The sequence below is a fragment of the Ambystoma mexicanum genome, chromosome 2q (genome assembly GCF_040938575.1).
Source record: "Ambystoma mexicanum isolate Mex_15411 chromosome 2q, UKY_AmexF1_1, whole genome shotgun sequence".
In the NCBI taxonomy this organism is placed as follows: domain Eukaryota; kingdom Metazoa; phylum Chordata; class Amphibia; order Caudata; family Ambystomatidae; genus Ambystoma; species Ambystoma mexicanum.
This window is the reverse complement of record NC_090924.1, coordinates 193,183,565-193,207,897: the sequence shown is the minus strand read 5'-3', so window position 1 is coordinate 193,207,897 and position 24,333 is coordinate 193,183,565. Positions and strand designations below refer to the sequence as shown.

At 45.7% G+C, this 24,333-nt stretch overlaps 1 protein-coding gene across 2 annotated transcripts in view; it reads left to right on the top strand.

Annotated features, from left to right (window-relative positions):
• Nucleotides 1-24,333, top strand: part of LOC138569274 (multidrug resistance-associated protein 1-like) — a 1,459,677-nt gene that overhangs the window by 135,679 nt on the left and 1,299,665 nt on the right. For both annotated transcript variants that reach the window (XM_069647112.1, XM_069647111.1), the window contains exon 2: nucleotides 5,483-5,659. In XM_069647112.1, coding sequence (XP_069503213.1) covers nucleotides 5,483-5,659 — 177 coding nt within the window. The remainder of the gene's footprint in view (nucleotides 1-5,482; nucleotides 5,660-24,333) is intronic.

The following is a 24,333-nucleotide window of genomic DNA, read 5'->3' as shown; positions in this document are numbered from 1 at the left end:
TGAGAAACTCGCATTTTTTATGATGAAGAGTTAGGCCTAGTGACTGGATCCTCGACAGTACTTTCTCTAGCCAGTCTAGGTGTTCACTCTCTGACTTGGCGTGTACCAAAATATTGTTGCTCACATTCAGGTTTCCCAGCAGTCCCACCAGTGCTCCGTGTATGGCATTCTGAAATACCTCGGCAGCTGAAGAGATGACAAAGTTATACCGTTTATACCTGTAGAGGCCGACGTGGGTTGTGAATGTTGTGATGTACCAACTGTCCTGCTGGAGCAGAAGCTGGTGGTAACCTGAGCAGATGTCTAGTTTGGAAAAAACTGTTGCGTCTTGCAGTGTGGTGGTTAAGTGTCTTTCTCTTCTTATTGCCTTGTTGGGCAGTCGCATTTCCACACAAATGCGGACACTGTCTGGCTGTTTTGGGTTTGTGGGCAACAACAATTGAGGACAACCAGGGGGTGGGCCATTCGACTTGTTCGATGATATCGATGTCCACTAGGTTCTGTATTTCCTTCTCTACTTTCTTGCGAAGGTGGAAAGGCACTCTTCGGTGTTTCAACGCCACCAGCTGGACGGTGTCATCAATGTGGAGCCGGATTGGTTTGCCTTCCACCTGCCCGATTCCTGTGAATATACCTTGAAACTTCTGTAGCAGCATCTGTACGTAGTTGACCAACACTCTGTGGGCGAAATGGATGAATCTCAGGGCTTCAGCTGTGGCACAGCCAAGTAGTGTTTGGTTCGCTACCTTGGTCACGTATAATCTGGCTCGTATGGACACACTATCGTGTTGGACAGCAGTAACAAAAGCGCCTTCTAGTGGTAGTGGGGTCTTGCCCTCAAAAGTGAATATGTGTACCTTGGTCTCTTGGAGTGACGGAGGTCCATGTATCGTCCGGTATTACTCATCAGTCATGACATTGACCGAGGCACCAGTGTTGAGAAGTACGTGGACAGGGGTATTCAGGATAGTCACTGAGCACCAGGGTTGGCGTTTTCTCCGACCACTGACTGTGAGCACGGCTGATATGAAGAAAACATCTTCATCTTCATCCCCCATGCCTCCACCTGGTGGTTCCATCTGAAACTCTGTGGATGTGGTGTTGGCGGTTTGGGCCATCCTGTCTTGCAGGAAACCTCTGGGATGTTCTTCTCTTGGTACACTGGCAGGGGCTGATGCTCTGCATACATTAGCAAAGTGATTTTGAATTCCACACCTTGTGCAGGTGTACTCATTTGCTGGTCAGGCTTTCTCGTGGGGCAGATCATACCCACACTGTGGGCAGGAGCCTGGGGTCGAGGGGTTTTGGTGTTTCTTCTGTCGCCAGGTGCTCCTTGTTCCTTTGGTTTTCAGGGGTTGTTTCCCCACTGAGCACACCCCCTCAAGTTTGACTGACTTCAGTGCCGACTCCATCTTGGTCGCCCTGACTTCTTCCAGTTTGTGGGAGCGTCCCAGTTCAAGAATCCTGGGAAGCGTAATTCCTGGTTCACAAAGGATTTGCCTTCATAGCTTGACAGAGTGGCACCCAATAATGATTTGGAGACTCGCCTCTTCCTCCTCGTTCTCCCAGGCGCTGGTTGCCGCCAACTTTCTTAGGCGACTGTTTTATTTGTACATGCTTTCCTCGCTTTGTTGCATGGCTGTACGCATGACAAACTTTTCGTAGTCGGTATTCACCATGGGAGCAAAGTAATCCGACAGCGCCTTGACAGCTGTGTTGTATGAATTATCGGTGGGGCGCAGGGTCTTGAAGAGCTTGTGGACCGCTGGCCCTGCTGAATATATCAGCATAAATATTTTTGTTAGGTCATCTTTCTCCCTTGTGGCGTTAAAGTGCATGCCCAAGCGTTCTCCGCATAGTTCCCATCGTGGTCCCAAGTTTCCCTCGGCTCCGTCAACATCAAACTCACACAGATGTGCAAGTGAACCTCGCTGTTGCGATGTTCCCCCTTGCAGTTCACCCATCAGCCCCAAATGCCACTATTTGAGCTTGTGAATTTCATGTTTTTAATATTGGGAAAATCCACCACCTTTTGACTTTTGCTTCAACTAAAATACTCATGAAAACGATTACTTTTGCTCTTTCACGTCTTAATTATTGTTGTTCTGTATATGTCTGTTACGCTCAAATCTACATTCCAGAGTAAGAACACTTTTTTGTCTTCCTCTGGTGTCCAATACCTCCTCTTACTTTCGCTTCCAGTGAAACAACAGTGAACATTTAAGTTCTTATGTCTTGCCTTCATGCACTGGTGCGGCCTTATTAATCTTTTATAACCCTGTTAATGTCTAAACTCAGTACCGGGATTCGAACCTGTGTTGCTCTACTTCCAAGGCAAACACGTTGCCCATAATCTATCCTCCCGGCCAACCAGAATGTCTGCTTTTTTATCTCCTTGTATCATCCATCTCGAACTTTGTTTTGCTTCCCAGTTCCTTCTATCTGGTCATTGACTTCTTTATGTTCCCTCCTGTTTTCGATCGTTTTCACTCTGAGCTCCTAAACTTTGGAATGCTCTCTACTTGGATATTCACTCATGTCCCACACTTTAGGCCTCATCATGAGTTTGGGGGTAAACCTTAAATGCGGCGGTAACGCTATTACCACTGCATCTAAGGGTCTGTCAAATCACGGGTTTGGCAGTATTTACCCCCAGCTATGAGCTGGGGTAAATGTGCGGGGAATTTGCTGATTTTTGGCGCAATTACCGTGTGGTAATACCGCTGATGGTAATCACGCCGAAAATTCCCCATTGGGTCCTTTGGGGAATGGGAAATTCCCCAATAAGCCTAATGGGGAATTACCGTTCTGCCAAACCCGTGATCCGGCGCTGATAGCGCGGGGGGGTTTGGCGATAACGCTATTAGCCCTAGCGGTATCCCGGCGGTAATATTGCCGGGATACCGCCCAACTCGTGATGAAACCCTTTATCTCTTCAAGAAACGTCTTAAAATGTATCTGCTTCAGTGTGTGTTTTCTTAATTCCTCCCTATCTCTTACATTGCGACTTTATTTTCATGATTTATTCTGTAATTTTCCATTTTTGATTTCTGCATCGCTGTTCAGCGCTTTGGATTATAGCGCTGTATGCACTTTTTCATAAATAAATTAATAAAACTAGATTGGGCAAAGAAAGAGAAGGCTGTGAGTCAGGGCACAAGAAGAATGCAAGGTGGAAAAGGGCAAATATATTTAAAGGTATGGCAGGTGAGAATGAGAGAAATGACTTTCCTCAGGCACACCAGCGGCTACAAGCATGCCGCCATCTTGCATCAGGGGTGTTTGAGGGAGAGAGGGGGACTTCCATGAAGTGGCAGAGATGCAATTCCCTTTTGCCAAGCCTTCCTTTACTGAGCTGCCCTGCCTAATCCACCCCGTACACCAATTAAACTTAGGTTGTGAGGTCTACTCCAATGTGCCGCAGTGACCAATTCATTTGCGTATGAGGTAAAATAGCTCAGCGGGTTGAGCGCTCGCTCGGACTAACGGGATGCTCAGCTTTCAGGTTAGCCATGTCCTGACTTTCTCGCTCCTATAAATAGTGGCATTGGTATTTTTGCACACATTCATTTTCAATATAATTTTATCAGTTGTATTATTTCTGCTTCAAGCCACTTCGAGGGTGGCACTTCCCACGAGGTTTCCTGGTCAAGGGTTATATTGTATCACTTCCTGCACATCATGAGATGTGTCATTCCATCTGTTCCTGTAATTTGGGAGCAATAACACCAGGGCATGTCCCCGCACTTCTGACCCAATAGCAAGGAGTGGATTCCTTGAGGTCCCAGTCTTGCCTGCTAGGCCGCTGCATCACCATTGCACTGCCTCAGCACATGGGTAATACATGACCTTCTGTTCAGATGCTGCTCATGTCCTCCATTCCGTGATTCCAAAACTGGTGTTAATCCTGCAGAGTTATGGCAGCTGTGCATTGGAGGAGTTTGCAAGCCAACGCATCGCCCATATAGCTGCACAGTAGATTGGAAAAGAAGAGCTGCAAAATGGAGGGGAAAGAAAAGGAATGCAGGAAAGTTATGAAAAAAGAGAGAGGGCGCATGCTAAGTCTTCCGACCTGCTTCCCTCCTGTGGCCTGAATCGGCTCTGCTTACATAATTGGCTTCCCTCTCGCAACAACACCTGTGAAGCTATGTATCACCTCATTAAATTGCTGACTGGACTGAAGGCCCAAAAATACCTCCCCTTGTTTCAAAACTACAAACAGTAGACACAAAAATACATGCATATGATAAGACTGATTCAAGGGCGAGGTAATAATGCCATGTTAGATGTGTTCATGCATAACCATCTGTTGTGGGCGTTCATTGGAAAACAGCGCAGGGAAAGCAGGAAACCTACAAGAAACGTCCTAATGTCAAGAGTCGGAAGCAAAACCCGATATCCAGTGATGGACAGCTTCAGATTCCACAATCCTGACAATTAGCAAAAATAATCTGGCAGACGAGAAAGGATAAAACAGAAGAATAGTATCACTGCACAGCCTTGCAGCTGGTAGTCCAGAAGCATGTGTGATAAAGTATCGATTGTTTTGGTCATGCTTATGCTCGCATGACGTGCATTCATTTTCATGATGCGACCGTAAGCTTCCATTCAGGATGGGGAAAAAGAAGATAAAACCATACTGTTTTTGCTCGAAATGTTTCTGTAACGATTTACATACTGCCAGGTTCGTTTATAGGTAATGTGGGTCCATTTCCAAGTATCACCATAAAATATACTATTACTTAAGCTCATGCAATCTAAGCCATAACATATTTCCTTGAACTAAAGCTGAGATTATAATGGTCAAGTGTTTAAATCGCAGACTAGGCCCAAATCTCAGTTTCACCACTTAACCAAAGTGAATTATCCTGGGCAAATTATTATTCATGCTGCGTCATAACTGGAGTCGGGAAAATGGATTCAGGTCACACTGTACATACACCCCAAAGTTATTTGTCCGTTGGCTTACTCGTGGAAGCTGCCTGTGTGGACCCTGAGTATAATGCCCTCAAGTAAGGAAGACTGATGATATGGCTTGCAATGTCCTTTTCTGAGAATGCCCTTCTGATGACGTCAATAAATATGCAAATTAGGATGCGTGTCTGTTTTTTGACGCAGAGGGTCATGTAAATGCAAGGACCAACCCAGGAGCGACGTCTAACACACTGGTTCCCGTTGTGCATCATTTTCCTACAGTTGTGGTGGTTTTGTTTGTTCTGTGAACGCGTTAAAATACCATTTGCCACTAATGCCCATGGTGCGAGATATAAATTAATAAAATGGTTCCAAACAAGTGGGTACCGGGGAAAAAGAGGTGTGAAAGACGCCGCACTGAACCGGGCGCTCTGCAGACCACCTCTCACGCGCCCATTTTGTAACACAGGCCTCCCCACTCATTAATCAGTCCTGCAGTCGGAAATACAATTGCGCATGTGCAAGGATTGCTTAGAGTTATGACTACAATATTTTGTGTTTCCCCTAGGATCTCAATCTGACGTGGTACACAGACAATCCGGACTTCACTCCGTGCTTCCACAACTCGATCCTCTACTGGATTCCATGCGTCTATCTGTGTCTTTGCTCACCGTTCTACTTCGCCTATCTCTGCCGCCATGACAAAGGCTACATCCGAATGTCCCACCTCAGCAAAGCCAAAACGGTAAGTGGCTCCCTTTGTCCACTTCGCCCTCAGCCAATAGCGTCTTGTGACTTGCATTATGTGACATGTATTCAATTAATTGCACTTTTTCGTAAATAGTCCCCCCGGGTCCTGAGATTGCCAGCAAAGGAGGTGTTACTATCAAGGAAACATCTCACAACCAAATCTGCTCCCTAATGATGTTTCTGCCGGAGCTCAAATATGCTGAGACAAGCAAATTCACTTCTGAATGTAGTCCTTGTTTCGCATTCAGGTGGATCGATTGATTGGCTTACAAAGGATGGTTAGTTCGGAGTGTTCAAAGACGATGGCCTGAGCAGTATAAAACTAGCCATGGCAAAGGTAACCTTTTTGGCTTTTCTGTTCTGTAGGGAGACCTGTTCCCCTATTCATATCTTCATATATGTTTAACATCGCAACTTTTACACATTAAACATACCAGCACATCTTCTACTTTACATTTTTCTTCACAAAACAACAAAGTAAACAAACATGACTCGTGATCTTTACTTTTCATATGCAAAAGGAGGAAAAGGAGGCCAGCTAAGCACTTTTTTTTCCAACATATTTGTATTAGTTTTTTCTTGTATTAACGCCATTCTTTAAAAATCAGAGACAATATCATGGTTACCACCCGAACCTCCATATCAACTTCCTTTACATTGACATTAAAAATGAACTAACCTTAACATGAGATTAACACACCTGAGGTCGTCCACATTTTTTTCAGGACATTAATTTGGCTCTTTTAAAGACCTCCTCCTACTTGTTGGGCGACCCTTGTAATCCCATCCCACTCCTTGCGGACTCCATACCCTCATAGTCCCTCTACCCCTTCTTCCCCACCCACTCTTTCCCATCCTCGCTGGCCGAGTAATCTCCTCCCCCTCTTATATTCTACTAGACCCCCATTTGTTTATAAATGCCCCCTATTCAGGGACGTCAATTCACTAAAATGCCAGGGGTAGCGTAAGTGACTTCACACGATCCTTGACCTCTGATGACATCAGAGGAAGTCATTTGACCCCACTCGGAAGTGACATCACAGGAAGTGATGGAACACAACCTTTCACCCCTTGACAAAACAGGAAGTGGCATCACATCACATAGCATTGTTCCTAAGTACACTACGAAAAATATGGTTACGATATCACTGTAATGTGATATACATTTCATACAAGAATGGATCACCATATGTATCGTTAATATCAGTGTGTAGAGGCCCATATTACCAAATTACTGTAAATAAAAGCAGACGCTCAAGTGATAATGATGTGTTATTATAATGCACTTGCGCACTTTATATAGAACAAATATACATACAATATTACCCAACCTGTGTTGATTCTCATTTATTGACCTCAGAAGGATGAAATGTTGAGTTGGCCTTGCCAGGATTCGAACCTGCAACCTGCAGATCACACACACGTATCACAGCAGTGAACGCTCAACCCGCTGAGCTATTTTACCGGCTGTAGCTATCTCACCGGCTTTAGTAAAATGAGCAATTGCATGTCTGACTGTTCTCAAAGTCAGAAAGCAAATTGCACATAGTAGTAGATACCATTAAACTGGTAACTGAGATTTAACAGCAGGCCAGTTCATCTGCAGGTCTGGTGCAAAGTTGGCCGCATGTCAAGCATGCATGGATTCATAGGCTTCAGAGGTTTGCAAAACACGTACCATTTGGAGGGTTCATAACTGTGTTATAAAGAACTGAGAGTAGCGCAGGGAAAGCAGCGCACTCACACAGCATCCCGTACTCTGGGCACTCGTTACCTCATACATGCAAACAAACATCCTGAACAGTATGCTAGAGAGATAGTAAAGATAGACACATCACAACAAAGCATTAATCAAGGGTCACTTTATGTGCTATGGTCACTTTATGTGCTATGGTCAAGCATTTCTACACTCTACACAAGCTTTTAGGCACAATGATTTTCTCACGTGACCGAGGACACCGAGATGGAATGTCTTGTGATGATCGCAACAGACACACCGGCAGAAAAAAACATGCTATAACTGCAACTTGAATAAAACAAAATACATAGTCCGAAATGGATGCTTATTCTACTCTAAATACTTTTTGGATGTTTTTGTCTGCATTGTGAATTTGAGGTGTTAAGTGCCATGGACGAGTATGCTCGTCCTTTTTGCATAGACCCGTATAACAGCCTGGAAATTAAGGGGTTAAGAACAGACTAAATCAGTGACCCACCCACTGAAGTGTGCCTGAAATAAATCTTTAATGATTCTAGTAATTCTTGTGTAGACTTCCATAAAGACCCATTATGTGTTATTCCTATTCTTTCTTATTTAGGGTCACTGCTCACAGTGTTACACTTGTGGAACTCTCTGTTTTTTTTTTTAGAGGCCTGAACAAGAAAGCCAGCCACTCCAGAAAGAAAGAGCTCCATGGCGTTTTCATAGGGGTAGCAAGGGAGACCACAGGGGTCACAGTTGCGACCCCTGGTGACCCCCAAAAGAGGTCCCTGTCCCGTTCCTCATGGAAAGGACCCAGATCATCGTGAACTAAGTATGTCAATTTTTCCATAGTAAATATGTCCCATACCTTGCCTAGCCAGTCATCTGAATCCGGGCTAAGGCCGTTTAATTCAGAACTGTGTGCTTGGGCGAGTTGTTGCTGTGGAATTTATCACACTAGCTGCTGCATAAGAACTGCAGTCGACCCATTATATTTGTGACCAACGCTTTTGCAGAAAAAAAGGGCTGTTTTAAATCACTTTATTTATATAAAAATGTAGGCAGCACAGAGAATGTGCCAGTGGTCATCCTTGTGGAATGTATGTATTCCTCTACAGAAGCTAAAAAACAAAAATCCTGAGCCCTCTATAGCAATATTTTTTGTTCAAACAGGTGCCTAACACCATCTTAATGAGCTAAACATGGAAATATAATAATGCTGGCTTTCATTTGAAAATTTGAATTCAAATGAGAGATAAGGCAAACATTCGGTTCTGAAGAATGTTCCTTTTTATAAGCATTTGCAGATTTGAGGAAATGCCCTTGAATGCTTAAGCTTGCATACCATAGTAAGGATCTATGTGATGTTACCGAAATTATTTTTACCGAATCAGCTTATACCGGAAAAAAAAGAAATACTGATTATTTTTTTTAATTGGGGGGTCTGCGCCAGACCCACTGTTTACCTACATTTCTAACCGAAACTACCCCCACCCCTTTTAACCCCTTAAGTTCAGTCGGTATTTCTTTCCGGTAACATCACTGGATCCCCATGGCAACGCTCCTAAAATATTGGCCAATGCTTTCAGTTGGTTTCAAGAAATAGAACAAGGGGACAATTGTATTTTTTTGTTGTATTTATATTTTAAATATGCACAAACCCTGGTCAGATGGTTAGAAGTGCTAGATACACGGTGTAGGAAATAACATTGTTTTGCGCGAACATGGAGCAGCAATGGAAAAGGCTTGCTGCTTGCTGTGTGTGAGTTTTCGTCTGTTATTGTCAAAAGCAATGAGCTACAGCCGCGGGCCATGCAACATTCACCCAGCAGTTACATTATTTGCCGAATGATAGGTGAGTTAATCCAAGATGAACACTTTCTAGGCAATGCATCCCAACTTAAATAGGATCCATTATTTCAGGAGCCAGCAAATAAAGTGTGACCAGGGCAGGAGAATCAAACCCCTGCCCCCCTGTTGAGTGGCTGAGTGTAAGGCAGAACTAAAAGGCAACGAGGTTTTACTGGAGATGCTACCAGCAGAGCATGCCCATCTTCAGTATACAGCAGTATGAGGGATTGAATCACTTAATGAAGTAGTTCTGCGCTAGAGTTTTTCAGTTTTGATAGAAGACGTAGCTGGTATTGAGCCAGCCGGGCCTCCTTTTAAACATGCCTTCTAAAGAAAAGGTTTGAATCCAGAGACATGCCAAATTAGCCAAAGGAGGGACCATGGGCCTCATTACGACCCTGGCGGTAGCCGTGCCGGTAAAAACAACACAGCTGCCGCCAGGGTCGTTTTTTCCCCGGCGCCTGGCAATGGGGAATTACCGGGGCATTACAGCCCTGACGGTCCTGGTAATTCACCATAGCCAGGCGCCGGGAAAAATTACTCCCCATTCCCGTTCGAGTCCCACAGGACTCAATGGGAATGGGGAGGACGGATGCACCAACACTGTGTGCAACAGTGCCGGTGCATCCGTCAATGTCTGCGAGCGGGTGCCTTTCTGCCCGCCAGATCAGACCTGGCGGGCGGAAAGGCACCCGCTTGCAGGACTCGGAGTATGCCAGTCCGGTAACAAGGGTGCCAGTAGCTTACCGGCACTGTTTGTTACCCGAATACTCATAATGAGGCCCCATGCCCTGATTGGACAGCTTTCATAACCAAGGGTGAGGTTTGGTTAGGACCAAGCAGCAGAAACCCTGTCTTAGAAGTGTCATATTTAAGGTTAGCTTTTGCCATCCACGACTCAATCACAGCAAGATATGTCCCCAGGCAGTGGGTATCCTCCATTGAGGACACACGTAGGTTTAACGGTGTGTCATCAGCATATTAATGGACAGAGACCACTGCCGCTACAGGCAGTCTAGGGCATCGGGCAGAACCTTTTCTGCTTTGTCAGTCAAAAAATGGAACGCCTTCCCAGATGAACTTCGAGGCCCTGAGGGCCTCTTAGGATTGTGTGAAAAATTAAAGAGCCTCTTGTTCTAGAACCACAAACCCAACCATCGATTTCTGAGTGGAAAATTGAGAAATGGATCATTGAAATAGGTGCTTATATGCGTTCATTTTGTAGCTTAATCACAATAACAAGAGAACCTACAGTGAGTAATCTGATCTCCTACAGGGGCCTCCAAACTTTTGTTAGCAATCAGCAGCATTTGAGTGCCAGATGAAATGGTGAGCAACTTCAGTACTTTCGTGTTATTTATCGGCAGTCAGTGGTAAAATGATTGGAACAAATCATAACTGTACTAAGCTCAATACTGCTAATAGCACTGTTAATTATCATCAATTAACAGCAATCACATCCAGGTGTAAGCCTAGTTCAGGCAATTCATAATGGCCTTAAACATCATTTGACATTAAATTGGTATAGAAATACACTCTTTAGTAAATTAAGTGTCAAACAGTGCATTTCTAGGCTCTCCCTGGAAATGTTCAAGTGATTTAATGGCAAATGTATTTAAGCACGTTTAAACAGTAGCATTTACTCCAAAATATAAAGCCTTATTTTGGTGCTGCCCCGCCCATCCCTCCAAAGGGATTGTCAGGATCTTTAGCGGCGAATTTTGCATTTTTAGGAGAACAGGATGAGTACCACTGGACAGAATATGGTAGAATTTAAAGATCATTTCAACCAGGCTTTGTGTGAGGGGAGGGTTATCCACCTAAGGAATCTAGTGGAAAATGGTGCTTTTTAAAACACTCAAGGTCTGTTACATTAAAGACAAGTGATTCGGAATAAACAGCATTTTTCTGACGGATTTGGGTAGTCTTTACCCAAGCAATTCCCTGGGAAATATAGTTGTAAGTGGTGTATTTGTAAGCATGCTAGTAGGCCAGTAACATTGTTCACAAATTGGAACTTTTGAAGACCACTTTATAGAAGGGGTGGGTTTTTTCCTTCATATTGTAAACATTATATGTTTATGGTTGTGTACCTCACCTGCACTCCCTTGACATGGGGTCAGCCTGCACTTCGCAAGTTCAAACCTGCGGGCGGGTCGACTTAACCATTTATCGCTCAAGGTTGATGATTTCAGTACATTACATTGGGTAATATCCGTTCTTAAAGAATTTAGACGCAGGAAGAATCTAGCAAGAAACACTATACTAAAGTAAAAATAATTACTTTGTCACTAAGAAATTATTTTCAGTAACGTAAGTGAATTGCAATTGGTAGCTACACTTTATTTTTTTTAATTATTTATTAGCATTTATAAAGTATGCATCAGCCCTGAGGCATCGTGGCACTGTTACAGTTGTACTTGCTGGTTACAGCGGCCACAAATACTTAGTTACATGATAAAAAGTGTTAAAAAAGGGCAGGAACATAAATAGAGTAAGAGTGGCACCGCAGGAAGGATAGCCAGGGGAGAGAGGGGGATTATTAACACTAATTAACTGTGCACAATTTGGGAGGGGGATTAACACACTAATTAACTGTGCACAATTTGGAACCCATTCCCCTTAGCAACCCATCAGTCACATGCCAGATACACAAAGCATCATACAATATGAATTTTCCCACCAGGCACTGCAATACAAGTAGAATGTAAGATTTGTGCAAATTATGACGCATGGGGCCCGCAAACACAAACTTCACATGTAAAGACATTGGCATAAGCAAATTATTTAAGAAGGAAAGTCTGAGCATGAATGCCACTTATTTGTCCAATATGCAGGTACCAGCTGAATAAAGGCACAGAAGTTAGCAATTGTCAGCAGAATACAAACATAGACATTTAGTTTGATTATTTTTCTGATTAATGCACTTCCGTACTGGAAAGAAGAATCAGAAGATGAAAATGACTTCACAAAGAATTAGTGTGCCACATTTTGGTCAAAATAATTGCATTTTGCCAACAAACGCAAATCATACATGTACAAAAGAAGCTTATTGGAACTTCCTTGACAGTTGGGCATTCAAGTCACTTATTTCCGTACTTATTTTTGTACTATTCGGCAAGTATCCCCTTTACTCTCTACCTGAGTGCTGCAGGGGAAGCTCAGTTGGCGGCAACATTATCTCCGTAGACTGTGCGGCCAGCGATGCACCTCATAGTTTACCAGAGCTCCAAGTGGCATAGAAATTTTATAGAGTGCTAAGACATGGATTGTCTCAATAAGGGTGGGTTCAGTGGGGAGTAATTTTTACTCACTCCTAATTACAGAGCAGTACAATGGGTGTTCACATGGATGGATGGCCAGGCCAGACAGGTTTCTGTGCTTCAGGTTCTCTTCAATCACTGGGGAACATCTCATCTGAAGCCCCAAGAGATTAATTTCCGTGGCCACCCCCTTGCTCCCTTCACCCATGTGACCTGCCCCAGCACTCAGACCACTCTACTGATGCCTATACAGCTAATGCTTCAACAACTAACAGTATGTCATGCCTGTCAAACAGAGCAAGCTGATTGGCCGGCCTTCCAGCTCAGTGCTGGCTCAGGGTACACTGCCATTGATGTCTCATCCCTGAATGCCCTTCTTCTAAGCCTCCACACAATGGTCCAGAGCAACTGGCGAGAAACATTTTAGGGTCAGGAGAGCAACATGTTGCTTGTGGGCTACACATTGGGGATCACTGTCCTAGCAGATACACATATGGATTGAATAGCATGGATAAAATGTGGACCCATTAGGAACACTGGACTTCATAGGCAGTGGGGGAGGGATTTGGAAAGTCAGCTTGCTAAAAAGGGATAGTAACAGCCCAGGATAGAATCTCAGCTGTCCGTGCATGATACAAGGAAAGAAAGCCCACATGATGTATCATATAAAAAGCTGCTGATAGATTCAGCAGTACCAGCAAGTAGGTGCCATCAGCAATACAGAGGATATTGCCCACCACCTGGAGAGAGTTGTCTACATAATCTCGCCTGGACCAAAGCAAAACTAATAAGATCTAAGATTGTAATTGAATAGCCACTTACTTGTCTTTTTCATTTATAACAAGTTTTTATTATTAAGAATCCTGTACAAATACTTGACAGTTTTGTTGGACCAATTTCTGCAACGAACTAGTAGGCATAACAAACCCCATCCCACAAACTGTCCCCTGTTGACAAAACACAGTGCAAACCTCCCCTCTACAGAATGGAGGGGACACTGCTCGTCCATTAGGCGGAGAACAAAGGGATGCATCATAATCTTATCCTATCCCTCCATTAATTTACTGCACCCTTTCCCTCCCTTTCCACCTTCCCCAATTCTTCTCTACCCCACTTCCCACCCAACCCACTGTATTCCATGGCCACCAGCTTCCCCCATGGTTCCCTTAAGTTATTTCTCCATGAACTTTAGACCTATTCAGGACCTTCCTCCCTTCTCAGCCATTTCCCCCAGATCTTCTTGTGTTTCAGATCTTCTTGTGTTTCTGCGGACACACCTTGTTCTTATATACTAGTTTAATTGCTATGCCTCTCTTGACCAGTGGAAATGCCAGACTCGTTAGGGACTTCTCTATGTCATAAGCCAAGTTTCACCCCATATTGCTAATAGATATAATTTCGGATCCATGGGCATATCGTCCTCCAAAATAGTATTAATAACATCAAGTACTTCACCCCGAAGAAAACTTATCTTAGGACATGACAAGACCTTGTGGTTGTATGTCCCAGCTTCCTTCTTGCACTTGGGACACCTGTCCCCTCCTCTTCTCCCCATTTTATGCAGTGTCCGCAGGGGGTAGTGTATCCCAAGTAGAATTTGGTATTGAAAGGTCTTAAGTCTGGAATTAATGTCAATTTCTTTGTTTGCTTCTAATGTTGCTTTCCAAACCCTGTCTTCCAGGGGTCCCAGGCCGTCTTCCCACCTTTCCCTAAACTTGGCCAGTAGTTTCAATGTCGTACTGCCTATCCATCTGTAAGCCATCAAGAACGGCTGTTCCTCCAATTTTTCATTCGCTACTAGTCTGAGTAGAGTTGACACATGCATGAGATCCGGTCCCCATCCTATCTGCGCCCTGAGAGTTTGATGCAGCTGTATATATTGGTACAGTATCCTAGAAGTTATTCCAAATGTATTTCTCTGCATGTGTATATTTTATTGTTCCCTCTGTGTCCATTACATCCCCTACTTTCAACACCTCTTTTTCTGCCCTACCAAATCGTCCCTGGACTGCCTCCAATTCTGGGATCAATCTCTTGCCCCATAATGGTTGATCCAAGGCCAACCAATCCTCAACCCTCGTTTTGTCCATCATGATGCTCCATACCTGGACCGCCAGCTTCCTCATTTGCGGGAACTCCTTCTGTGTCTTCCTTGCATATAGAATTTGACTGGGGTGCTAAGAACCCATTCTACTCCTGTCTAGGCCAATGGCGGTGCCCTCTTCCTCTAGAAAGAACCAGTCATTCGACACGACCAGCTGAGCAACCCAGAAAAACCTTATGCAAGCTAGGAAGGATCAATCCCCAGACCAAATTCTTCAAAGTATTAAGGGCTGTGGACGCCAGTTGGTGCCGGCCAATATACCCACCTGAGCTCTGTTCCTGTGGGAGTTAACGGAGGCTGGTACCCGGGTGATCAGCTATTAAAAACCCAGAGGATGGTAATCTGACAGCTTTGGATCGAGTTCGGACTCCAGAAACCTACAGGTGTGGCAGGTGTGGGTGTCGGAGAGTAGCTTTCCAGCCTGGGACTTGACGGGGGCGCTGCACGGCCCACGGGGGAGGACCGTGGTGGGTGTTGCATGGTCAGAACAGGTGCCCGGGCTGAATAGTGCCGCAGGCCCCCTGGAGGGCAGTGTGAGGTGAGGATGCTCGGCACGGACAGCCAGTAGGCTGACACTTGGCTGCCTTGAGTGTGGGGTGGGTGGGATGACGAACTGGTTGGGACCACGGTGGACGGCACCTACAGTGGGGTCCGAGCTCCGGGCTGGAAAACTGGAGCTTCCCGGGGGGCCTACGGACCGCGTGATAACTGGATCTTGCGCACTGGGGGACCCGAGGTGGAGAGAGGTAGTTGATGTCGCATATGCAGTCCTGGGGCCTGGACTGGGAGTTTAGAGAGGGGCTGATGGCATTTTGGGACTCTGAGAACTGAGCCCCAGGGAAGGTGCCGCGGGCTAAGGAAGCTTAGAGCTGATGTCATGTGCAGCTGCGAGACTGGCCTTATACACCCTCAGGGATAATATAAACAAGGCTGAAGTCCGAGAGTAATGACTATGGCAGTTGTGGGCAATGCCGGATGGCCCCCAGTGCAGGGATTCATAGCAGAGGTCACTTTTGGTAGCCCACGGGCCTAGAACACTCAGCTGTCTTGAAAGTATAAAGGTGCCAGCCAGGCTTATGGACTTGAGGGGGAACACTGTGGGGTGAGGCGGAACCTTGCACTGTGCACTCAATAATGGGATGCTCCTCGTCTCACTTTTTGACAAGTGGGCAGCAAACTAACTCGGGTGTCCCAACCAACACTCTAGACTTTGCACACTTCCTGTCCACGCTTAAACAACAATTGCAACCCCTACAGGAATTACTGGACGCTCGTTGGATACAGGTGCCCGGAAGCTTCACAGACAAGATCCATCTTAATGACGAGTTCCGTCGGGCGATGGTGGGGCAACCACTCCAACATCACCCAGGGCATGGGATTTCAAAACCCCCATACCAGGAGACGGTCACCACGGACGCTTCCCTGCAGGACTGGGGAGCCCACACGGACTTCTACACACCAGAGGCATGTGGCTGCTGGAGGAGAAGGATCTCCATATCAACATCCTGGAGCTGTGGGCAGTGTTCTGGGCCCTCAAGTTGTTTCTTCTGTCTCTGAAGGGCAAGGTGGTGAGGATATTCACAGACCCCACCACCACCACTCGATCCCTGGCCCTCTCCAAGAACGCGCAGGACTTGAGGCGCTGGGCCATCGGACAAGGTATGATCCCCGCCCCTCGTCACCTGGCGGGAGTCAAGAACACCATCACAGACTCCCGCAGCAAAGAACTGCGCTCCTGCCACCAGTGGGAACTTCAATATGATCAGATGGACCGCCTCGTCAAGTAGGGCAGGCCCCGGATCGATCTATTTGTGATGGTGGTCAACTCCAAATGCCAGAGGTTTCGCCAGCAGATTCCATCAACCGAGGAGCCTGGGAGATGCGTTCTCCTTCCTGTTGGAAGGGCTGTTTCTGTACATGTTTCCTCCATTCCCTCTCCTGCTACAAGTTTTCAACACACTTAGACAGTGTCACTGCAGTCACTGCAGGATGATATTCATCGCCCGGCGTGGCCGAGGCAGATTTGGTACCTGGACCTTCTCAGCCTGTCAGCGTCGTCTCCGGTCAAGCTGCCAGTGGTCCCGGATCTTATCACCAGAGAAGGAGGCGCAATCCTGCATCATAATCCAGGATCGCTGAACCTGAGGGCTTGGCTCCTGCAGCCCTAGAGTTTGGAGGATACAAATTCTGGCGAACTGCAGGGAGGTCCTCGCCAAAGCCAGGGCATCATCAACCTTGTGCTATGGTCACAAGTGGAAGCGTTTTGCTACGTGGTGCCGGTCACAGAAGATTACCTCTTTGAGGGTTACGGCTGCACAGATCCTACCGTACTTGCTATCCTTGGCCAAGGCCAGACTGGCACACGCCTGTCACGGCTCGCTCCCTTCGCTCCCATTCCCGCCACTTGGGGGCATGTTTTGGGGTTTATTCCCTACTGGACATTTCCTCCGAACCTTATGCTACAGTGTTGTGATGAATTGGGAGCGCTAAAACCTTATTTTCCAAGTTACTTCCCTTCCGGATCCATTCCAGGTTTTTGGCAGCCAGCATGCTACTTTAATCAAATGACTATACTTCCCAGAATGCCTGGCTCACTGCCTCACCTCCTCCCTTGCAGGACAAGGTTGGGTGGAGGATAGGCAACACCTGTGGCTGCAGGTGCAGCAGGCGGCACATCTGAGGGGTGTGCTCATTAAGGAGCTTTAAAAGCCTCAGTTTACTTCAGTCCAGCGCTGGTCATTGTTGCAGTGTTCCTGTTGTGACTGGTCCCTTGTTCCTTGTTCCTTGTTCCTAGCTTTTGTGCCTAGTTCCTAGTTCACGTTTCTTGTTCCTCTGCCCTGGACTTCGGATTTATGTGCTTAATTGATTTCTGCTTTCTGGATTTCCCTTTCTGTCTTCCTCTGTCTGCAGGCAGCTTTTCTCTGTGCTTTACCCTTTGATGCAGCCCACTTTGCCTGTGTTCTCTGTTTCTTTGATGCTGTCCTTTGCTACTGAAAAACTTGATGCATTAGTCTTTCCCTTTTTAGATTTAGCTTTCTGCCTTTTCTCCTTGGATGGGTGGGAAAGGTTTCCTTTTGTGATATCATTTTCCCTGATCCTGATCCTTACTTTCTATTGGGATCCATTCCATGTTTTCCATTGCTCTTCTGCATTAATTTCCCATTGATTATTAGGTGTGGGTTGCTGTTGTAACTAGTCCCTGTGTGAATGCCTCTTGTTTTCCTCACTATTCTACAATCACAATTCCTACTTGCCCCTTGACTTGGGTCTTATGAATTTAGTTATCCTCCACCCATTGCTGTTATAGCCTTCTGGGTCCCTGTTTGATCTACTGGGTTCGTGAATTTACTGACATTCAAGTGGTCTTTCCAGTCCTCGTGAGTACTGTTTCTAAGTTCCTTATTCAGTATCATCCAGAGTGTCAGCTCACAGATCCTGTCCTTGCTTGCCCTCTACGTGGGCTTAGCGCTGTCAGTATCTGTAATAGCATAGTGGGTAAGTAGTTTGCCGACTTTCCTTTCAGTCATAAGGAGGTTCTAAGTGCTTACCCCACATCCCTTTTCATATATTGGTATTATTGTTTCACTCTATTTGCACTCCTGGGTTTTAGTATACACAAGTCTTGGGTATTGTATGCACGTTGTTAGATTCAAAGTTGTTCACTGTGCAATTCCGTGCACATTTCCCTTGCCATATTCATTGCCTTCTTCCTTTCTTAACAACGCCTCCATCAAGGTACATCTGGTGGCTATCTCCCGCTACACCAGGTCATCAGGAAGATCTTCACTTTTGTCCCACCAACTCATCAAGGAGATTCTCAAGGACTTTTCAGATCTTTCCCGCCGGTGAAGGCTCCTGTCCAGGTGTGGCAACTCAACGTGGTTCTGATGAGGCGCATGGGGGGCCCCTTGAGCCTCTGCAGCAGGCCCCGCTCAAGTTTCTCTTGTGGAAAATGGCTTTCCTTGTGGCCTGAATATCACCTCTGCCAGAAGAGCAGGTGAGATCCAGGCCCTATCCTGCAAACAACCATACCTGGCTTTCCACTAATCGAGGGTGTTGCTACGTATGCACCCCCCCCTTCATGCCGAAGCTTCTGTCTGAATTTCACCTCAATGAGCCTTTGGTGTAATCTGTTCCTTTCCCAAACCCTTTGTCGCCGACGGAAAGGGCCTTGGACTTGCTGGACATTGCGCATGCCGTGAAGTTCTGCCTGCCACACACAAAGAGTCTTCGGAAGACTTCACAGCTATTCATGAACTTTGGTCTTGTAAACCATGGGAAGGCCTTGTCCAAGGCTTCCATTTCAAGATGGCTCTCTGGCTGCATCACGCACTAACATCGGTTGGCTAACCGACCGTTGCCCAGCCGCCCACTCCACCAGAGCGATCGCTACAATGACTGCGTTCCTGTCTGGTGTGCCCCTGCTCGACATTTGCAGGGCTGCTACATGAAGGTCCATGTACACCTTCATGAAATTCTACTGCATCGACAGAAATTCCAGCGAAGAGTCCAGAGTCGGCCAAGCAGTGCTACGCAACTTGTTTGCTTGAGGTGAGTCTGTTCCAGCGGTAAGTGCAATTGCTTCTGTTGAGCCTTGCCACCTTCTATGGTTGTGTAATGTTTTACTGCTATGTATTCTTATTCATGAGCATGTGAATCCATGCCAGACCCCATGCTGGAGAAGGTTTAAGTTACTTACGTGTAACTATTATTCTCCATGGGTCTGGCATGGATTCACATGCAAACCTTCCCTCCTTCCCCTCTGTGGCTCTTCTTGGTCATACTGCCACTTTAAGTGCTTACCTAATCTGAAGATGGCTGCCAGAGGAGGGACTTAGGAGATGACTGTCATTGGATGGGGACAGTATGACCCAGAGGCAGTGTTTAAAGGAGAAATACAGTTTTTAAGTGAAACTGAAACAGATTTTTCTTTTACTGAGGATTCCCAGCCTGACGACAGGGAATATTCATGAGCATGTGAATCCATGCCAGATCCATGCTGAAGAACAATAGTTACAGGTAAGTAACTTTAAACCATACAATTTACAATTGATTGCGTAAGGGAGCGAGCACATGAAAAATTCACCCAGTCACCCACAGTACTATAACCAGAAGCATTTTGCAAAATATTTAATGTTGGCTGTACCAGTGTGCTCAAAGAAAATTGGCACTATGAAACACATTTCATGCCGTTTGATGCTCCAGTTTTTCTCGAATGCAGGTCTCCTGCTCCCTGTCCAGCTCTATTCTACGTGGCTCTCCCTACCCCAGTAACCTCTGTCACTTTACAAAGCCCTTCTTGAAATGTTTCTCTGCTACCTCACGTATGGTTGGCTGGCTCATCAGCATAAAGGCAGGCATGTATTGCTAAAAAGAGAGAAAATATCCTTTTGAGAACAGCAAGTAAAAAGTTATTAGCAATAGAACTTTGGGTAAAAATGGCAGCTTTTCATTTCTGGAAAACCTCTCAGGCTTTCTGCTGCAAAGCACCTTGGTAGATAGATCTATTTTTTGTGCGCAAGGGGAACCCCCTTCTGTGTAAAATATTTTATTTAAATGCTGGGCGTATTTACCCAAAACCTGTCCCGGAACTAAGTCAATGCTTCGTGGCCAAGTTGTTTTTTATTTGGTACAAATCTGCCCAGCAGTTTTTGTGCTTCAGCTTTACCAAACATGGACTTTTTCTCTATGGGAAAATTAATGGGAGTAGGTCAAAAACAGTGTTTTTTTGTTTTCCTAGTAACTTTTTTAATTTTGTAACAAATCATTCCCAAAATGTCCAGTCTGGGGGCTGGGGGCACGTGACAAACATTTTGTTTGGAAAATGTCATCCAAATCCATCATGCAAGTCAAAAGTTATTAGCATTAACATTTTCGGATTTCCTATAACTCAAGGCTATCACCTTAACTATATATAAAATAAATATATATATATTTATAACTACCTTGAGCATGGTAATATGATTTTGGAAATGATCAACCTCTGCCTAACAAACAACAGTTTCCTATTTGACAACAAGTTTTATACTCAGTTGCAAGGCACGGCCATGGGAACAACGTTTGCTCCTTCATACGCAAATTTAACGATGGGCTGGTGGGAGAAATTTGTAGTATGGGTCCCCTCTAATAACGACTTCACGGACAAAATTGTCCTATGGCTTTGTTATATGGACGATTTATTTGTCATTTGGGATGGACCCACAGAAGAATGGGTGGACTTTGTCAAGTCACTAAACTCAAACGAATACAATCTACAGTTTACTGAGTGTCACAACAAGACCACTATTGTCTTCTTAGACATAATTGTAACTGTGGCCCAGGATAGTTTGGTGACTGAACTGTATCGAAAACCTACAAGTTCTAACACACCCCTCCATGCCAAAAGCAACCATCCAACATCGTTAAAATGGAGCATCCCTTATGGTGAATTCATCCGTATCAGACGCAACTGCTCACAATTGGAAACGTTTGACAAGGAATGCAAGTTTATGGCACAGAGGTTCCAACAAAGGGGTTATCCGAAAAAAGTGTTGGACCGGGCCTATTTAGAGGCACGACAGAAAGATCGTTCAACATTGTTGATGCCGAAGGTACAAACTGTAAATGACACAGAAGAGACAGACACGCGACTCATCTTGACATTCATTAAAGCCTCAAAGTACATTCGACATATAATGCAAAAACATTGGCATGTACTAAAGCAAGATGAGCATTTGGGGCGCACCTTGGGGGCTAACATCAACATTACTTATAGACGATCTACCTCTTTGAAAGACAGCCTAGTCTCAAGTTATATGAGTCCCAAAATTACATCAGTGTTCCCGGATTGGCTGGGAGAAAATCCTGAAGGTTTCTATAAATGTACAAAGTGTAAGGCATGCAAGTTTGCTAAAAACATCAAGAACTATCAACATCCAATATTGAAAAATAATGTGAGCATAAAATCTAGAATTACATGTGACACAGAGTTTGTTGTATATGTCCTTACCTGATCTGTAAGCTAAAATTGCGTATTTTACAACACATAAGAGCAATTAAAAACATCAATCCGACATACCCTATGGCTTTACACTTTCAAGAGAAACACGGAGGGAAATTGGAAGGCTTTGGATATTTTGGAATACATGCCATCCCCAATCCTGTAAAGGGTGGAAATCGGGAACTCCTTTTGAGACAAACAGAAACTAGATATATTCTAGACTATGAGACAAAGAAGCCACATGGCCATTATCTGGATTTTTTTTTTTAAACCTTTATTTTTGGGTTTTAACAAGAACATACAGTAACGACCTTTAAAGACAGGTCAAAGCCACATAACACCAGCAAGAAAAAGTGCGTTCATCACATCTACAATGCCAATTCCCAATTCTGAGAGTCATTTTCACAACTGTTTAGATGACCTTTAAGATAAAGTACTTTGCCAAGGGCCTTGGAGGTTGGTCGGGGTCGGACTCGCAGCTATGTCCTGAATCGTGGGTGGGGATTTAGAGGTAGGGACATCAGGAGTAGAGAGCAGATATCTGACGTAGGGAGCCCATATATCCGGAGGACGTGCGTGTAAGGGGAGAGTCCGTAGAAATTCAGTGTCCATGTCCTGACAGTATAGGATATCACTTTTCCACGCTGTCAGTGAGGGAAGGGGGCCGCGACCCCAGGTCAGGGCTATTCTTCTGCGTGCGAGCACTAGGAGCAGAGAAGCTAGCCTTCTCCCCGGAGCCTGTAGGTGCTTGGTCATGCTCAGGAGGGCGATGGTCGGCTGCGGGGTAATCTCCTCCCCGATCACATCACTCGTGTGCTGTAAGACTGAGGACCAGAAACGGGCTATACCCGGGCACTGTCATGCAAGGTGAACAAAGTCAGCGTCGGAAGAGGCACATCGCTCGCAGTGATCAGAGGCTTCGGGGTGATGACGCCGCCTCTTTTGGGGGGTATAGTATGTCTGATGGATGAAGTTGAAGTGTATCTGCTTGTAGCGAGTGTTTAAAGCTACTTTTTTGGTTTGTTGAAGGATGTAGGACCATTCCACGTCAGGTATTGTGATATGGAGAGCTCTCTCCCAACGCCGTTTCGCATTGACGGCTGGTATCATAGTGTCAGCAAGCAGTGATCTATATATCGTGGAGACCAACCGCCCCTCTCCCCTTGCCTGTATCACACTGTGTAAGAGGGTCCACGTCGGGGGTTGTTTAGGGAATGTTGGGAGGAGGGCCTGCAAGGTATGCCGCAGCCTGAAATAAAGAAACATGTCGAGCAAGGTGTTGCTCTCTCTCTCTCTGATCATTTGCGGGGTTATGAACTTATCCTCTGGGAAGAGGTCCCCCAGAGTTTGGATATTGGTTTTATCCAGCCAAATCAGGAAGACTTTTTCGTTAGTCAGAGGTATACCGGGGATAAACCTGATGGGTAATAACGGAGAGTATCTTATCTGTATTTCGCACTTGCAAGCTATTTTCTTCCAGATGGCGTATGAGGACTGGACTGTGTTTAGCGTGTTGTGCGGAACCGATTGCTCGCTGAAGATGACTGCTGTTAGGAAGTCCGGTGACGCTAGGGCGCGCTCAACCTGAACATGTGGTCGGATATATTCAGTCGCGTACCAATGGCCTAAGAATTGGGCTTGGGCCGCCCAGTAGTATTTTTCTATATCTGGAAGTGCAAGGCCACCTCGAGCCACCGGCAACGTCAGTGTCGTATATGCGACTCTTGCTGGCTTGCCTGCCCATATTAGTTCTAGGATGAGGGTCCTGATTTTCTGAATGAAAGCGCGTGGGAGTATTAGAGGTATGTTTGTAAACAAATAGAGAAGCTTGGGAAGAATCACCATTTTGGTGAGTGAGACACTTCCCCAAAGTGTTAATGGAAGAGACTTCCATCTTTGGACCCGCTCATGCAGGGAATGGAGCACCTGGCCGTAGTTGTCCTTGAAGATTACGTCGTGATCAAGTGACATGAGGATACCCAAATAGCGCACCCGGGAGCTTTCCCACTTAAAACCGTGGTCGTCGCGAAACATAGATGTGGACGACGTCAGTGGAAATATTACCGATTTCGAATGGTTTATTTTGAGCCCAGATATGCCGCTAAATCGGATTACCTCGCGCATGACTGGATTGAGGTTTGTCTGCGGATCTTTGATAAAAAGTAACACGTCGTCCGCGTAGAGGGAGACGATCAGCTTGTGAGGGCCCAGAGTGATGCCTCTATCCATACAGAACTCTCTCAATCTGGAGGCGAGTGGTTCCATGACTAAGGCGAAGATAAGAGCGGATAGGGGGCACCCCTGCCTAGTTCCGCGTTCCAACCTGACTCCGGGAGATCTGGTGGCGCCGAGGGTGATATAGGAGCGGGGGTCATTATAGAGTAGGGAGACCATTTTGACAAAAGTTTTCCCCAGGCCCATTTGTGTAAGTGTAGCAAAGAGATAAGGCCATTCGACCGAGTCGAACGCCTTCTCGGCGTCTAACAGTACCGCGATGGCCTGCTGTGAGGGGTCGAGTGCGGCGATGACGCCGAAGAGTCGTCTAATACCGTATGTCGTGCTGCGGCCTGGGATAAATCCGGCTTGGTCACCTAGGACCAGTGCGGGCATGAGGGGAAGGAGGCGGTTAGCGAGGATCTTGGCCAGGATCTTGTTGTCTAAGTTGATCAGTGAGATCGGCCTGTAGGAGGCACAATCGTCCTGTGGTTTGCCTGATTTATGCAGGAGTATCACGTTGGCTTCACGGAGGGTGGGAGGGAGTATCCCACGC